Below are 19,628 nucleotides of genomic sequence, written 5' to 3' on the forward strand. Positions count from 1 at the left end.
TATGAAAACCGGTAGAAGTGGGCCACAGTGTGCTAACCCCTGCATTAGATGAGCCACATGAGAATCCACTTTGGAGTGGAGAGCTAGGGGAGATGAAAACAATGATGGCAAACTCCCCAGGCTTGAGAAGCCCCTGCTCCCTGCCCCCTCCATCTCCACTGGCTGTGTGGCATGGGGCTCCCAGGTGTGCACCACAAGCCGCTCTGCAAAGGCCCAGGGCTTGCCCGCAGTAGCAGCTCTCCTGACCAACTGCTCATGATCGCCTCCCATGCACGGGGGGAGACAACAACACATCAAGCCAGCACATAAAAGCAATGAGCTTGATCAGCCTTGAGTAGAAAGTTTTTTGCAGGAGGGGTGTGGGCAGGGAGAGGAGAAAGAGCACCACAGGAAATCACTGGAGCATAGATAAGACAAAGCCTTTTGAAGTTAGACACGGCCACACTGAACACTCAGTCCTCCCCACTGTGGGATACTAAGGCTTCTGGAGAATTCCCTCCTTAAGGAGAAAGAACACCACCACCTGGTCATCATACAGCTTACAAAGGTCACTCCAAGGGCGATCATTTTCTTGGGATTTACTATAAAAGAACTGTCTTAGAATTACATCTCTAACTATTCTTTTGCTCGAATAGTGTTCCTTGAATCCCATTTTTCTTTCTTCCGGATGATCACTGGAATCAGGTAAGAAGGTTGAACTTTAGCTTGCTAGCTGAACAGAAAAGGAACTGAAGCTTCATTTCAGAAAATCATGGGGCATTAGAGGTCTCGGCACTGAGGTCCTGCAGGATAACTGACAAAAATGTTTCTGCCAGCTCAATTCTTACGTGGAAAACAGCTGCCACCCAATGTGAAGCCTGAACATATAAAATGGGAGCTACCAAGCGCAGCTCCAAAGAGGTACAACATGACTCTGCTAAGAAAAATCCTTCAGTTACTTACAAGCTGTTTTTATGAGTAATGTGTTGTAATGGGAGAGCTACCCATAGTGCTCAAAATAATCTACAGAATGACTGGGTCCCAGCAGGTGCCCCATGCCTTGGTCATGCAATACGCAAAGGCCCTTTACAGAGCGCCTGGGTGCCTCAGTCGGTTGGGTATCTGACTTCAGCTCAGATCATGAGTTTGAGCCCCATGTTAGGGCTCCTCCCCCGCTCATGCTCTGTCTGTCTCTCTCCTTCAAAAATAAATAAAAACACTACAAAAAATTTTTTTAATTATGCTCAGAAGTTGGCTCTTTTCTGGACTCTCTTTTGGGGGATTGGGGACTTAGAGGGAGTAGAAGCTTTTTTTTCATCAGTGGCTGGTGGTTAGAGGCTGTAGAGAAGGCTTGATTGGATACTTACTCTTGCATTTCCCAGGAGGACAAAGGAGCATTAATTACTGGGGACCACCAGACTTTGTTTTAGCCGCTTTATAAAATGGTATTTCATCTTAATCCTTACATTAACCCAGTCAGGTAGATATATCTTCATTTTTAAAGATAGTGAAACCAAAGCACACAGAGGTGGGAAAATTTCCCCAAGCCACAAGACTAATAAGGGACAGAAGTAGAGTTTGTCCCTGAGCTGTCTGCCCCAGTGATCATGGTGCCCTTAGACTTACTCTACTGTAAGGATTGAAATGACCTCGTTGCATATGCGAGCATTGTTTGAAGTGTGGGTTTCCCCTGGATCTGAAACCCAGTGAGATAACAGTGGCTGTGCCCTTGTTTTGAAGAGGGAGCACTGATCCCACATGAGGTCAGGTGGCTTTGGTTTAGGATTATCTGTGGGGAATAAACACTTGAATCTGATTGCTGCATGTTCATCATGCCACACCTTTGGCCGAGATTTGGGGAGGAGGGCATCCCTTCCCACCAACAGAACTGAGAGGCTTGGAAATCTGAAAGTCTGCAACAGAGCAGCATTCATAATTTTTTAACGAGTAATGTGATATCCAGTTGTCTCTTTAACTTCAGTAAAGGTCTTGAAGCTAATCACAGGACCCACATACTTGACTGCCAGCCATAAATGTCTGCTCACATTCATTTTTGGGGGTACAATTTTTGTCCCAGATATTTCCTTGAATCTTTTCTCCAAGTCTGTACAGAAATGATGCCATACCAACTGCCTAACGTGCTCACATCCTTCCATACGTATCCGTGTGTCTTCCTAGAATATTTTTGGTATTTGTATTGTGTACTCGGATTTGCATGTGGCCTAATTCACGTCTTCCTTTGTGCTGTCACTTATAGGTACTGAAATCCAAAGGTTTCATTTTCAGTTGATAATGTTGATTGCTCACATTAACTTTAAAGCCCCATAATGAAAAGTTGACTTTCCAAAATGAAGACACGTGTCTGAATTTTGTTATAGCTTTTGTCCTGCTTAACACTCAGAGAAAACAATGAATTCCTCTCATTATTATTTGTTTCATTGGTTTTTGTTGTTATACTTTATCATTTTCTGTGCATGGATTGGTTGCCTGTGCCTTAATATCAAAGTGTAGTCAGGGATGTCCTGAGTTCTCTGTAAATTGGAAGAGAGTTTAGGTTGGTAAAGCATTGATTTTAGAGTTAGGATGGGCTTTCATATCCTCATTCTGCTCTTAGAACCTTGGAGACTTTATATAAATTATTTAAACAAATCAAGGCCTAGCAGGATTATCTGTTGAAAGGGAATAACAGCATCTGCCCCTCTGGGTTGCTGCAAGGTTTCAAGGTATCACATATACTAAAACCCAGTTCCCGTTCCCCTTGGAGCTCCAGGTGGCTGTCTGTTTGGATTTTCCTTCCCTCTGAGAACCTAATTTGATATTCTTAGTTTAAGTTGACCTGACTTCCTGGTTCATCAGTTACATAAGCTCCTTACTAAATAGCTCAGGGAAATAGCCTCTGTAGTCCTGGGCAAGCCTTAGGGGTTGGCCTGAAGTTGTCTTATTACTCCTGGTTACTGTGTTTATTCCAAGGGGACTCAGCTTGGACCTCCTCTTCCTCTCAGTGTAGGAACCTCTTTTGTAAAAGCCTCTGAGAAAAGGGCCTTTATTTTTTTTTTAATTGTTTTAAATGTTTATTTTTGAGAGAGAGAGAGAGAGAACACAAGGAGGGGAGGGGCAGAGAGAGAGGGAGACACAGAATTCAAAGCAGGCTCCAGTCTCCGAGCTGTCAGCACAGAGCCCGACTTGGGGCTCAAACTCACAAACTGTGAGATCATGACCTGAGCTGAAGCGGGACGCTCAAACGACTGAGCCACCCAGGTGCCCCTGAGCATAATTTAAAAGGCTGCTGTGGGCTCAAGGCAAGGCCACATGCTCCCCCTGCTCATTTGGCTCCATTCTGCCTTCACTTGAGCCATCTTATCTTAGACTTCAATCTTTCTGAATCCACCCGGGGACTTTGCTAGTCACTTTGGTAAGGAGAGGGGAGAGGGGGGAGTGGGAGGGCTTCCAGTTCACTCCTCACACTACGTGGCACGAAAAAGGACACCCTTCCATAGATCTCAGTCAATGTAACTTACCATGTTCTATAACCAGGGCCAGCCTACAGGTAAGCAGAGGAAAGCAATGCACTTATTAGGATACAATCTCCCCATTAACCACTAACAATGCTGGAAATTCCTATGATGGGCGATTTGTCCTTCGCCAGATCTCTTTTTAAATTTACAGAGCTTTCTTCCCTTTGCTACAGAAGTACTCTGTGTTCATTTTAGTCAAGTCAGGGGGAAAAAAAAACAGATGTGGGGGAAAAAAAAGTTTTAAAAGTAAATTCCTTATTTTCTTTTTAAACCATGATCATTTCAAGAGAGGTAAAAACATGAGATACCAATTTCTAGGGTGAACTGACTGCCCCTGGCCCAAGAAGGGTTGGGAGCTGTAAAATCAAGAAGTGATGGGGTTGAAGTAGCCCTCCCTGAAGGGGTGGAAAAGACAGTAAATGGGAAGAAAATGAGAGGAAGAGGAGGTGGAGACAAAGCTTACCTATGACCGCGATCTTATAGTTTCTAGATGTATGCCAAATTTCACAGACATCTGTTAAAAGTTGTTTTAAGGTGATTAGTTTTCCAAACTTCAGACAAATCACTCATGGTTTGTCATGGTACACCAAGGCACAAATCAAACTTCAAAGGTACTGTGAGATCACCCACCAAATATTTTCATCAACTTCCAAAAAGCAATCATGGAACCAACAGTCAAGTAATTTAAAATGCCAAGTAGTTGTCTATGGGACCTCTATTGCACAACTCAAACGAAGCAAGTGATTTCATTGATAAGAATACAAATGGTTACCAGTGAGTGCAACACTAAGCCTACAGAAGACATGCAGCCCAAGGCTGTAAATGAGAGTGGGAATCTACTGTCAGATGATTTCAAGCAACCAGCATCAAGTCTGGGTAGGCACGAATCTGTTGCACAAGAGGAGCTCTGGGCAGCAACTGGGAAAGATGGGTTAGGACTTTCTTAATATTCAGCATAAACTAAGTCAAGCCTCTAATCAGATGGGACAGAAGGATCTACTGCCTGCCTGGCCTGCCAGAGCACACAATGAACCATACCTTGGGATACCAACATTCCCAGCTACAAAAAACTATTCTATGATGCCGCCATCTTGAAGGTAGGAAAGTGTGCGCACAAAAGGAGTTTGTTCCTTTTCATTTGAAATCTTGGGGGAAGCAGATAGCAATGGCTGCTATTTCTTACAAGAGAATTTCTTTTGGGGCAGGGAACCTAAAAGGATTACTTGTCAAGAACCTGTTCCATCATTTACAATGGAAGAAAATCTGTTTAGAGAAAACTACTTTATTGGAAAAAAAAAAAATGACTTCGGAACATCTGAAATACCTTGACCTATGATGTAATGTCCCCCAAGGAGACTGAGCTAGCAATTCTTCACTGGCAATGAAGTCACCCCATCACCTTACTGAGTGTACAGGTAAGTAATAGCTCCAGATTGATTGACTGCAATGAATAATACCCACAAGTCATAAACATCAGCAGAAACCCAAGAAATCCAATTCTGCTGTATTGTTTTCTACCTGTCAGAGGCTACTGCTGTATTTACACACTGCCCCGATCAGAATCTCTGCTGCTGTAGCTTTCCCTCTGCAAATGTGCTTTCCAGCGGCTAGGGTCATGGCATTTCTTTCCAGCTGAGCTACCGGGGTCCTATGTGATCCATATACAGTTGTCGATTTTTCAGGACATGAGATTAGGCAAGTGTATGTTTTGTAATATAGAATCACTACCCTGGATTAAAACCAGGCAGTCCAGGCATTGCCTCCTTTTTTAAAGCCCTCGGTAGAGGTTTAATGACCCCACAGCAATTTTAGTTTCATTAAAAGGAGTCTTAATCAGTATTTACTCAGAGCCTATTCTATTCAATACTGTATACTTTGTGTGCAGAGATCATGGATTGGGAAAAAAAAAAAAAAAGAAACAAAAACACCACACAATGAGAACCAAATTTACAAATGGTAAGGAAACAAAGAAAAATGCTCTAAAGAGAAAATGGTGAGATTAATTCTGTGAAATTCCTGGAGGAAGAGCTGTTAATCTCTACAAGGAAGAAGGAAGATGGAGCAGAAATGAAACACAGTTACTTAACAGACATTCAGTGATATACAGAAAGAAAGGAGATTTCCAAAAGGAGTCCATTTTTATAAATGCATAATGTTCTATTTCTTACTTTAATAACTACGTTAAGATCACTAAAAAGTTCGAAGAGTATAAAACTCAATTTCTATCATCAATAATTTTTATAATCTATCTTGGAATGAGGGAAAGATAGTACTGTGGACCGAATGTTTGTGTCTTTCCAAAATTCATATGTTAAAATCCTACCTCCTCACATGTGATGCTATTAGGAAGTGGGGTCTTTGGAAAGTAAGTAGAATTCAGTGATGTACTGAGGGTAGAATCCTCATGAATGGAATTAGTGTCCTTATAAGAAGAGTCACAAAGCCAGCAAGCACTCCACAAACTGGAAGCAGGCTCTCACCAGAACCCGGCCATGCAGACACCTTGATCTTGGAAATCTAAGTTTTAGAACTGTGAGAAATAAATTTCTGTCATTAAGCAGAAATAAATAAATAAGCTCTCACAGTATTTTTGTTATTATAGCCTGCACCAACTAAAATACATAAATGGGCAGGCAGGCAGGCAGAGACACTGTTGTGAGTATATAGATACGCATACACATACACATACACATATACCACTTAAATATCAACTAACACTAAAAGGTAAATATTACCTAATACTAGAAGGCAGTATTTTCCCAATGTCCATTATTGAGTATAGACAGAGAAAGATATTTAGAATCTTCCTGTAGACTACAGAGCTAGAGAAAGCTTCTTTAGAGTGGAAACTAAATTAGACCCTAAAGATAAGTCAGATTGCCTTGAGCAAAGAAGGGGGGAGATATTTCAGGCAAAGAGAATCAAAGTATGGGGGAGCCACAGAGGGGGACCTGAAGACAGGAACACACCATCCCAGACGACGTAAAAGAAAATAAAGTGAAGAAGAGGTATCACTGATCCTGATTGCACTCCTCAGGGAAGCTGTTTACAACCACACATGCCTGGAACCAGGGGGAGGGCGGGACATTTGTCTGTATCACCTGGCATTCTGCTAGAAATGCATGCTCAGAGACTGGCCCTCAAACCTCAGGGTCACTCTGGGAAGGGGCCGGCAGTGGGGGCTTCACAAGCCCCCCAGGTGATCCTGATGTGTGCTCAAGCTTGAGATGCATTCCTCGCTTCATGATCAATCTGGACTGAAATATGCTTAGAAGAAAATCCCTCAAAAGACACACAAGGAACACTCTATATAATCAAGAGAAATATACATACATTTTATCCACTACACAGAAAGAACCAAATTCTTGAAGTAGGAGGAAGTCCAAATTATAACACAAATCTTTCCAGACTTGTTTCAGCTACTTATTTTCTCCCCTGCTTTTTTGGCCTCTCAGTGTCGGAGTGCTTTCCATGACATTTTAAAATTTGTATGAATAGGAAGCTGGGGAATTCACTCCTCGTTTGATTTATATGACCAAAAATATCAAGCTCTTCATGTTTCAGGCATGAACGTGCTATGAATTGAGCATTGGCTATATCATGGCTTATAATGTCACTTTCCCACAGAACCACTCCGCAAGAAGTAGGACTAACTAAACTGTTCTCCACTATGATACACACTTACTGAAAGAAATAACTAGAAATCTGGTTTTTGCTTAAACACATGCACATGCACCCACACGCACCCATGCAAATTCTACCCCCAGAGTGCCCAGGATTAGATTCTAGGTTCCTATGTAACCACTTTCACTGGTGCTTGGAGCACTAAAGTGAAAAGAGTATTTTTATTCTGGAAAAAAAAATAGTAAAAATGACAAGCATGTTCGAGTACTTTGCAATTTAAGTCCACAATACACATTCTTTGGCATTTAAATATATATGTGTTACAATCTTGGGGGGGGGATAAATTTCATCTGGAGAATGCTTCCACATTTTGAGTTCCACTTGGACTTTCAGTTACATTTTCAAAGTCTTTAGGTCACCCCAAAATTTTAGCATACCAAATGTCTCCCAGCCTTTTAATACTTAATAAGTTCATAATGATTTCATGTGAATCCAGCAGTAACTATAAAAAGCCGAGTAATGTGAGGAACACTTTCCGATTCCATTTAAAGTCCCAAGAATGCCTAGCTAGGGTCAGATGACATCATTATCTCTGACTTATTTTAGGCAACTTTGATTTAAAAAAAAAAAAATGTTTTTTAACTTTGAAGACAAGACGCCCCAATACTCTCAAGGCTGAATTATAAAATGTATTTTTGGATGTAATGTGATTGACTAATCAAGTAATGGCATGTAATTATTAGTGGGATTCTTTTTTTGTTTTTGTTCTCTGAGCATTTGTTTGTAATTTGACACTCTTTTGATGTCCCATCCCACCACCAATCCGCATTTATTCCACAGCTTGGTCAACGCAGAAAGACTAACCATGTAGTCAAACCAGGACCATGGTATTGTTTGTTTTGGTATATTTGTCCTAATATACCTGAGCTGATCTGCACACACCTGGCACTAAGCCAAACTGAGATGACAAAATCAGATATTTCATTCACCAGTTGTCAAGTATGCAGCATGTTATGGAGAAAACAGAGAACACTGGCATAAAGCTCTTGAAAATTCAAACAACTAAAATATCATTCTACTGACAGTTTCAAGAGTCTATTGATCACAATGCACACACTATCCTAGGTCTAAAAGTTTATGCTGTTGGTGAGAGGACATCCCGAGTATCTGAGCAGGACAATAACAAATTTCCTCTGTGCAAGCCAAAACTGCCACAAATTAAACTCAAAACAGATTTGAAACAGCTCCTATCCACTTTTCCACATGGGGAACTCAGAGATGCTGTCAAGAGAGGCCTTTTTCATGTGTCCTGCTTCCTCAGGTGGTCCCACTGATTAGAGAACAGAGGTCCTCAGACCCAACACTTCAGTACCGATGCAGCACATAAACTTCAAAATGAAGGTCCCAGTCCTCCTTCCCTCAGCACCAAAGAGACACACAGCTACTTACACAGGGGATGCCCAGTCCCCAAAGCTGCCCCCATCTGTGAGAAGGTGGTTTTTGTCTGGTCCAGGAGGCCCGTGGACAGCTGCAGTCGTGGGAGATGGGGAGGAAAGTGAATCTAGATTACTGGTAGGAGTGTCCTCCTTAGGAAGGTTAGGACTGTCACCTAGGGAAGAGAAAAAAAAAAATAAAATAACATGAACTTCCAAACAAATACACAGAAGATTGAAAAAAAAAAAAAAACCCACTCCATTAATAATTATATGGCATCATTTGATTATACAATCAAATTAAATCCAAAATTATATTTATAATTTACCCTGAGATTATTCAGGGGTCCTGTCTTTAAATTGTTTGTTTTTGCTTTTAACCAAAAATGCTTAAACTAAATCATAGATAATACATAGAGAGGGGTGTTTCCCCCACAAGAAAATACAATAAAATCAGTTCCAATGAAAGATGAAAGCCTCAGTCGTGGCCGCAATGACTTCCTAATGTCTAAGGAACACAGTTGTAAATCAAGGATAACCTCAGGAACAATTCAGAGCAGTACACCAGCCCCAAAGTGGCCAACCTCTCACTTTCCAGTCACCTGAAGCCTCTTTAAGACACTGCTAGTCACCACTTAGTGCGTAATAAATTAAACAACTCTAAAGGGACCTTGTCTTCTGAGCTGGTGTCTTAGATTACAACTTAATAGTTCAATTTATTAAAATCCCAGACATAGAGAAACTTCCATCTCCCTGTGAAGATTAGGGAGGATGTTATATAAGAATCAGGCCTCTGCAGTGACTGCAGGGATGACTTTAAACCAAAACTAAAAAGCATTTTTTAAATGGATTGCATGATTTATTCATTCACAGAGGACCATTTTATGAAATACATTTAGTATCGTTTGCACACATTATAGGCTGGGGTGGAAAAATGGAGAAGATGAAAAAGAGCTCACATGAGCAGCTGTTTTCCTCAACTGGTCTTCTTACTTTCACGGCACTCCCAGCTACCATAACATACCTGAACAGCACCTATCAGAGCCTGGACCCGTCGGCCACATTCACAGTCCCCATTAAATATTAACTGCTCCAGGCTGCCTTGCAGAGGCAGAAATATGCTACTAAGAGGCACTGATTTTGCCTTGATTTTATAGATGATGGGTCACAATAGTTGATCAACAACTATCAAGCAGATGATACACAACCTGGAGGGCCAAAACCCAGCCACGGTCCTAGAAGGAAAGCCTGCGTGAACGCCAGGAACAGCAAGGATCTTGCTCTCAGAAAACCATCTTAGATTTCAATCCTACTCATAATGAAGTACAAGAGAAATTCTGGCCTCTGATTAAGCTAGATCCCAAGATGCTAACCTTGAAAATTGATTGTAAGAGATAATTCTTATTTAACTCTGACCCAGCTTACAACTCAGGCGAAGAGAGAGAATCTTAGAAATGGAGATCTAGAAAAGTTGAATTCAGGAAAGTAGGAGTTACAGATGGCAGTGATGGCTGGAAAAAGGAATTCTTTATGGGGGCAGTTAGGAGGGAATGCCAGGATAATCATGGGCAGAAGATTCTGGTAGAGGAGAGTTTTCTGAGCTTTTTCTTTCCTAAGTGTGTCGTCGAGAAAGGTGCGTTGAAACAAGAGATGAATGCAAGCTCTGGTGGCAGGTCTCCACCCTGGTCTAAGTGTCCCTGTGAAGCCGTGCTCGGTGCCCATTCACAAACGCGGAGCGTAGAAGGCTGGAGGATTCCTCTTTCAGTGAAGTCACTTTTTCCACAGCCCTTCACCACAAAAGTGTCTAGCTACTTGGAGTAACTCAGCCCCACATACGTGGGCCAGTTTTCAGGCAAATAAACCATAACCCGCTGATAGACCACCAGGATTTCCTTCTGATTTATTTTCATTCTGGGACACAGTCCACTTTGAAACTAAAGCTACTTCTCTTTCTATGTCTGCATAGTTCAGATCCATCCAGCTCTGTTCTGCAAATATGCCCAAGAATAAGGGGCTGGAGCTCCGGCTTCCCTGGGAACTCCTGAACATGTACCTGTACGACAGCTGCCAATTCAAGGCTTGGCTAGAAGTAGCAAAATAGGATCAGTTCTGAAGCAGAACAGGATAACCTCAGCAGTGAGTCAGGCGCAAGCAGCTTCCTGGCTTCAGGAGGCTGGATCCTGGCCCTCTGCTCTCTGGGCCTCATGCCCTGTCTCTAGGGCACCGCATGACATAGCAAAAGCAGCAGCAAATGAGAGTCTGGGGCCAGTTATTCCCTGATTCATTCCTACAAGGAGAAACATTTCAATGAGAAGCAACTTTGGGGAAATGGAAAGCAAGGGTCTAGTGTTACTTTCAAAAGATGCCTGAAATGTTTTTACAACCAGATACACTAACTCATCTACATTGCTTCAAATTCTTTTCCCAAGCAGACTGACACAGCACCAACGGTCATTCAACATATTAAATCACATTCTATTAAGAGAATTTCTTTCTCCCTTCCTGCCAAACAGTAGCAATCTGAACCCTCAAGTGAAAAGAATATTGGTAGAAGGGAATATGTTTACACAAACTGATCAAATGAAGAGATACCTCACCCTACTTTCTGTGCACACAGAATTCCTTTCTCCTCCACTGTTCTAGAATGAGCTTATCTACTGGAGAATCACTGCATTTGAGGAAAAAGGCACATAAGCATTAAATACTTACAACCATTTCTGAAGCCTTAGTTCCCCCAAATCAAACTATGACTTTTTAACTAGTATGAATATAATAAAACTTATTCCAAAAACAAAACAAAACAAAAAAAACTCTCCGTTCAATGATTTCTGGAATAAAGGTTTTGAATCCTATGAAACTAATTTGTACTTGAGAATTGAGGTTGGATACTCTCATTGTTTCTCACCTTCCATTTCTTTGGAGTGTCACACACCTGTTCCCTTAGGTGTTACCCTTTAACAGGCACCTACAGGCAGACAAATCACCTGTGAGTAACAAGACTGTTCCGGTAAGTGAGCAGAAATGGTGCTGAAGGGCTTGTGTTATGAACAGACTCCGAGATAAGAAACTCACCAGAAATAGAACTACCACCACCTAGAAGAGAAAATGACTTCTTCACAGCATCCAGCTTAATTGCCACCTTCTCCACAAAGCACTTGCCAACTGCCTTTTCTGCCTCTTCTCTCCTCTCTCACAACTATCAGCAGCAACCAAGTTGGCATTCACTAATGCCACGACCTGGTTTTAATTCCCCATTTCCATTATGCATGTTTTGAGGGTGGAGACTAGGCCTCAGTCTTGGTAATCCTTAGAGAACATAATGCAGGGCCAGGCAAACCAGAAATCTTCAGGAAATACTGTGGACTCACTGTCATGTGGAATATTATGAATACGGAAAGCCAGTGCCTCTAGGAATTGAAGAGGAGAAAACCAAATCTGCAAACCTCAAAGTATTGTTAAAAAAATCAGCACAAAGCTTCCAATTATCATCTTCTCCCCTTTCAAGCCACAGATATCTTTCACCCTGTTTATTCAATCAACAAGCATTTACTAGGCTTCTACTTACATACAAGGCACACCACAGATGCTTAGTTATAAAGGTGAAGAATCAGGGATGCCTGATTTGTAGCAACGCGGATGGAACTGGAGGGTATTATGCTGAGTGAAATATGTCAGTCAGAGAAGGACAGATATCATATGTTTTCACTCATATGTGGATCTTGAGAAACTTAACAGAAGACCATGGGGGAAGGGAAGGGGAAAAAAACAGTTACAAGCAGAGAGGGAGGGAGGCAAACCATAAGAGAGTCTCAAATACAGAGAACAAACTGAGGGTGAATGGCGGGGGGGGGGGGGGGGGGGAGGTGAGGAAGAAGGGAAAATGAGTGATAGGCATTGAGGATGAGCACTGGGTGTTGTAGGTAAGCAATGAACCACAGGAATCTACCCCAAAATCCAAGAGCACACTTTCCACATTGTATGTTAGCCAATTTGACAATAAATTATATTTTAAAAATAAATAAAATAAAATAAAACAAAATAAAATAAAATAAAATAAAATAAAATGTGAAGAATTAGTCCTTAAACCAAAGGTGCTCACAGTACAGTGCAGAAGACAGTCAGGTAAAGACAAACACAACAGGAGGTGGTGTTGGTCGTATTAGGATTGTATCAAGGAGCTTTGAGACCCAGAAAAAGAAGTTTCCAAACCTGCCAATGGTAGAGGGAGAAAGGAAACAGGAAAAGGAAGAAATTATTGCCAAACTTGCATGGAAAGAACCCGACAGAGAAAATATCAAGGTTGAAAGCATAGAAACAAGAGAGAATGTGGCAGTTTCCAGAGCCACAGGTAGCTGGATTTGGCTGGAGAATAAGATCAAAGGCAGAAAATGAGAGTACGAAGTGGGGTGTTATATATAACCTTAGGGTATCTGACTTTGTTCCATAGTCATTGGGAAATTACTGCAGGAATGAAGCAGGGAAGTGACATGATCCAGAGAATGGACTCAAGAGGTATTCAGTACTGGGGCACTTGGGTGGCTCAGTCGGTTAAGCCTCCAACCCTTGATTTCAGCTTATGTCATGATCTCATGGTTCATACGATTGAGCCCCATGTCAGCTCTGCACTGACAACATGGAGCCTGCTTGGGATTCTCTCTCTTCCTCTCTCTACCCCTCCCCCACTCACACACAATTGCATATGCACATGCTCTCTGTCTCTCCCTCTCTCAGTATAAATATTAAAGAGAGATATTCAGTAGTACAGTCACTAGAACTCTGTGAATAAAGGTGAAGGGTGAGAGAGGAGCCTAAGATGACTCTCAAGTTCTTGACTTAGGCAACTAGATGAATGGTAGAATTATTACCTGAAATAGGGAATAAAAAGCAAGGAGGGATTTGGGTGCGAGAGATCATAAAACTAGTTGCAGACATCTTGGGCTGGGCTGGAGGTGTCAATAAAAAAATCCAGGTGAAAATAGCCAGAAAAGGGTTGGTTATACACTCCAGAGCTCAGAAAAGAGGTCTGCGACAGTTACTGTTGGGGTGTGTATGTGTGTGTGCGCACGCGCACGCGCGTGTGTTCTGAGTGTCATGGAGGTAGAACTGAAGTCATGGTATTGGAAGAAGACAAAGGAAAGCTGCAGAAAAGTAAGAGAACCTTGGAGGAACCTCAGCCGTAATGATCAGGCTTCTCCTTAAAGCAAGATTATTGGTGGTGGTGGTGGTGGTGGTGGTGGTGGTCATGACTGTTGCTGTGATTATTAAGATAAATACAGAGAAGTGTTACTTTGCAAATATTTAGGATTCCCTCACAGACATATGTTTTCACTAAAATTGGGCAAAATAGCATGTAAGAGGACATACCTTTCATGATAGCTACTGCATTTCACTATTAGTCTGATTTTTTTTAATGACCCTGAGTACATGAACAAGGGTTTTACTTTCATGATAAACTAAAACTTCAAAGACTGGCAGAAAATTAGAGCTAGAGGAGGAAACAAGAACTTGATAGTTCTACCATATCTAACAACATAAGAGGACGCTCATCTCCTTAATTTTAATAGATGGGTAAGCTTTTACTTTGAACTTCCTTGTTCTGACGATGACAAATGATTCTCTCCATTCATCTCTGGCCATTTCACTTAATTAGAACTGCTTCTGTATTGTTGGAGGGAAAAAGGCTTTGAGTTTTCCCTTCCATTTCATTTCCCTTTCATTTCTTTTTTGTCTTCCTCTCAAACGGATTTTGTAACTGTTAAGAAGTCAGGGATAGTTCCCTTTGAATCTCTTACCTGCTGTTTTCCACTTAGCCAAAAATGTTTGCATACATTATGAAACCACAGAAACTTTGTTATTGCTCAGAAATGGATTGTCTCCCTAGTAGCAAGAATATTCCACGTTTTTCTTGCTTAAACATCCTGGTTTATGTATTCGCAGATAAGAAAGAAAAGGAAAGGGGGACCAAAAAGAGGAAAGAAAAAAGCATAGAAAGAAAAGATCCAGTATCCTAACCGAACTCGAACTTAACTCCAGCAAGTCTCACAGTTGTGCTTCTGGGTTACCTGCCATCACCACAGCTACACAGGTACACAAATATGCCACCTGTCAGTCAGGATAGTCACAGGTGCTTCTAAGTCTCAAACAGTTCATCACTAGGATCAAAGAAACATTTACTGAGAATAAAGTAACTATACTTTTAACACCACAGTAATGCTTCTACAATGAAGGTCAGTCAGGAAATTTCCAGGCAGGAAGGCAATGAAATTTTAAGTAGAACCCACCCCTCCCTCCCACATACACTGCTACCACCACCACCAAAATGATAAAATAACATTTTAAAAATATCTAAATAAAAAGATATAACTACATTCAAAAATATGTTAAACCTATCTATGGAACAGAATGGAAACAGAGCTTCAGAGGTCAGTGGGAGCATAAGCCAAAGGATTACTGACTCCAGGACCTACTGACACCAGCAGAACCAGACAGACATTTAAATCCTGTGGTGTCCTAAGTACAACACACCTACGATACACCAGGCATGGGGCAGGGGGCTGGAACCAGGTTCTCCATGTGGAACTGGGGGTTAGGAGATGTTCTCCAAACTATACGGAAACAAATAATCTATGACCAAGTTCCCCACTCAGCAGGGAAACTAGATTTGACATGCCTACCCCTCCCATCTCCAGGATGTGATTTATGAGCAGGGATAATAAGACCTGGTTCTGAACCAAAGCACTTAGGTTGAGGCAAGAGCCAGAAAGGGAGTAGGAAAAAAAGGAGCAGAAAGAAGGAGGTTCCAACTCATCACAGCCACGAGTACACACACAAAATCCTCATTCACAATGGACTTATACAATTTCTAGAATGCAAAGAAAACTAAGATAGCAAACTCAACAAATAAAAAAATTCAGATATTTAGAGATCTGTAATATAGAAAAGAAGTGAAATTGCCAACACCCTACCCTGGTCGCAAAAGAAGAAATAAATCGAGATTTAAAGAAATAACCACTAACTCCTCAAAATTAAAGGATCTTCAGAGACCTCAATTCAAAAAATTCAGAGCGCCAAACAGGGGAATAAAGAAAATATTGCACAATGAAAAGACATGCCATGCTCATGGATTGGAAGAACAAATATTGTTAAAATGTCTAAAAGCGATCGACACATTCAATGCAATTCCTATCAAAATACCAATAGCATTTTTCACAGAGCTAGAAAAAAACAATCCTAAAATTTGTATGGAACCACAAAAGACCCCAAATAGCTAAAGCAATATTGAAAAAGCAAAGCAAAGCTGGAGGCATCACTATTCCAGACTTCAAGTTATATTACAAAGCTGTGATAATAAAACAATATGGTACTGGCACAGAAACAGGTACATAGACCAATGGAACAATATAGAAAACCCAGAAATAAACCCACAATTATGCATTCAATTAATCTTTTTTTTTTAACATTAATTTTTGTGAGAGAGAGAGAGAGAGAGAGAGAGAGAGAAAGAGAGAGAGTGTGCGCACGCGAGTAGGTAAGGGGCAGAGAGAAGAAAGAGACACAGATTCCAAAGCAGGCTCCAGACTCTGAGCTGTCAGCACAGAAACTGATGTGGGCTTGAACCCACGAACCGAGAGATCATGACCTGAGCCGAAGTCAGACGCTTAAATGACTGAGCCACCCAGGTGCCCCGGTCAATTAATCTTTGACAAAGCAGTCAAGAATAGCCAATATGCAAAAGACAGTCTTTTCAGCAAATGGTGCAGGGAAAACTGGACAATAACATGCAAAAGAAAGAAACTGGACCACTTTCTTACATCATACACAAAAATAAATTCAAAATTCATTAAAGGCCTAAACATAAAACATAAAACGTAAAAATCCTGGAAGAAACCACAGGCAATAACTTCTGTGACATCGGCCAAAGCAACTTTTTTCTAGATAGGTCTCCTGAGGGAAGGGAAACAAAAGCAAAGATAAACTATTGGGAGTACACCAAAATATAAAACTTATGCACAGCAAAGGAAACAATCAAGAAAACTAAAAGGCAACCTACAGAATGGGAGATTATTTGCAAATCATATATCTAATATATATAGAATATATAAAGAATTTATAAAACTCAATACCCAAAAAAAACAAATAATCCAATTAAAATATGAGAAAACATGAAACATTTCTCCAAAGAAGACATCCAGATAGCCAACAGACACATGAAAAGATGCTCATCATCACTTACCATTAAGAAAATGAAAATCAAAACCACGATGAAATACCTCACACCTGTCAGAATGGCTAAAATCAACAACACAATAAAACAACATGTGTTGGCAAGAATGTGGAGAAAGGGGAACATTCCTGCACTGTTGGTAGGAATGCAAACTGGTGTAGCTACTGTGGAAAACAGTATAGAGGTTCCACAAAAAGTGAAAATGGAACTACCCTACAATCTAGCAATCACTACTGGGTATTTACCCTATGAATACAAAAACACTAATTCAAAGGGAGACATGCACTCCTATGTTTATAGCAGTATTATTTATAATAACCAAGATATGGAAGCAGTCCAAGTGTTCATTGATTCAGAAATGGATGAAGAAGACATATATCTATATCTATAGATATAACTATAGATACCTATATATTTATATAGGTATATTTATATATATACTTATATATATAAATATATATTTATATATATTTATATATTTAAATATATATTTAAATATATATTTAAATATATATTTATATATATATTTTTATATATTTTTATATATCTGAATATATATATTTATATATATTTATATATATCTGAATATATATATTTATATATATTTATATATATCTGAATATATATATATTTATTTATACATATATCTGAATATATATATTTACATATATATTTATATATATATCTGAATATATATATATATATATATATATATATATATATATAATGGAATATTATTTAGCCCAAAAAAGAGTAAAATCTTGTCATTTCCAACAACATGGACACAGCTAGAGAATATAATGCTAAGCAAAGTAAATAGGGAAAGACAAATACCGTATGATTTCACTTTTGTGTGGAATTTAACAAACAAAACAAATGAGCAAAGAGATAAAAAAGGGGGAGAGAGACAAACCAAGAAAACACTCTTAACCTTAGCAAACAAACTGAAGTTGGAGAGGGGGTTGGGGGATGGATTAAATAGGTGATGAGCATAGGGTGTCGTATGGAAGTGCTGAATCACTATATTGTACACGTGAAACTAATACAACACTATATGTTAACTGGAATTAAAATTAAAACTTAAATAATAAAACATTTCACATAAGATACATTTTTGCAAAATTTAAGAGTATCAAATACAAAGAAAAAACAAAAAAAGCATCCTGATAGAGCAGATTATACAAAAAACAAACCAGATTGACATCAGAGTTCTCAACAGCAACTCTGAATGCACAATAATGAAGTAATATATTTTTTCATGTTTATTTATTTATTTAGAGAAGGAGACAGAGACAGAGAGACAGAGAGAGAGACAGAGAGAGAATGAGCAGGGGAAGGACAGAGAGTGTCTCAATCAGGCTCTATGCTGCCAGCACAGAGCCTGACATGGGACTCGCACCCACAAACCATGAGATCATGACCTCAGCCAAAACTAAGAGCTGGACCCTTAACCAACTGAGCCACCCAGGAACCCCATGAAGTAATATTTTTAAACCATTAAAGAATTTTGAGCAAGTAATTATATATTCAAAATGCCAGCCATTCAAATGTGAGGCCACAATAAACATATTATTATACATAAAAACACCCAAAGTTTGCCACACAAAGAACTACACTGATAACATTCTTAAAGAAAATATTAAAGTGTTTAAATCAAAGAAGTAATGTGAAATGTTCAACAAACTTGATAATGCTATTGTTAACTTTTTAAAACTCTAGGACAAAAGAAAAGTTAAAAACATAATGAAAATGATCTAGAACAAAAATTCTGGAAAATACCACGTGGTGGGGGGAATGTAGCCCAGAGCAGAAGAGAGTGCATTAAATTACTTGTCTTATTAGGGGTAGAGAGAGCAACACATATAATTAAGTATAAGAAACCAAGAGATAAATGAGATAAGTCCCAAAATAAGAGCAATCACCTTAGCAACAAAAACAGAATATTGGAAACAGAAGAACATTTGTGTGTGTTTTGGAGGAAAAAGAAAGAAAAGGCATATCAAAGTTTATTAAATAAAAATTATAAAATAATAGAAATCCTTACACAATGGTAAATACAGTAACAGAACTGGATTAAAATTAACAGATAAAAGACAGTGACTTTCAGGGGCACCTGGGTGGCTTAGTTGGTTAAGCACACGACTCTTGATTTTGGCTCAGGTCAGGATCTCGCGGTTTTTGAGTCCAAGGCCCTCCACTGACAGTGCAGAGCCTGCTTGCAATTCTGTCCCTCCCCCTCTCCCGTGTGTGTGTGTGTGTGTGTGTGTGTGTGTGCGCGCGCGCACGCACTCTCTCTCTCTCAAATAAACTTTAAAAAAAAGAAAAAGACAATGACTTTCCAAATATATTTTTTTATCCAACAATATGTTGACTACCAAAAAAACATGCTTAAAACAAAAGGTTGAAAGTAAAAAACATTAACATGTGCTAGGCAAATATTAATGACAATGATCTTAAATTACATGAGAGACAGAGTCATTTTATACATGGTAAAGGGACAAGATGATCCAACAAGAAAATAAGCACCTAATGATATAAGCCTTAAGCAACAAGTAGAACTGTAAGGAAAAACAGAAAAAGCAACAATTGTTATTGGAGACGTTAACACACTCCTCTCAGGTCTAGGATCATCAGGCAGGCCAACAACAAAAACAAAACAGAGTCAACATTACAAAGGTGATCTGTTACACACACACACACACACACACACACACACACACACACTTCACAATAAGCAGAGGATACATATTCTTTAAGAACACATAGAATAACAACAACAAAGCAGGAACAGACCCATAAATACAACTGATGGTTGCCAGGGGAATGAGGTAAGAGGATGGGCAAAAAGGGGGA

The 19,628-nt window shown here is 39.9% G+C and overlaps 1 protein-coding gene across 2 annotated transcripts in view; it reads right to left on the bottom strand.

Moving 5' to 3' along the window:
• ARHGAP10 (Rho GTPase activating protein 10) overlaps window positions 1-19,628 on the bottom strand; it is a 326,505-nt gene that overhangs the window by 20,552 nt on the left and 286,325 nt on the right. For both annotated transcript variants that reach the window (XM_043567800.1, XM_043567809.1), the window contains one exon: window positions 8,568-8,727. In XM_043567800.1, coding sequence (XP_043423735.1) covers window positions 8,568-8,727 — 160 coding nt within the window. The remainder of the gene's footprint in view (window positions 1-8,567; window positions 8,728-19,628) is intronic.

This window comes from Prionailurus bengalensis, chromosome B1, assembly GCF_016509475.1.
Source record: "Prionailurus bengalensis isolate Pbe53 chromosome B1, Fcat_Pben_1.1_paternal_pri, whole genome shotgun sequence".
NCBI lineage: Eukaryota > Metazoa > Chordata > Mammalia > Carnivora > Felidae > Prionailurus > Prionailurus bengalensis.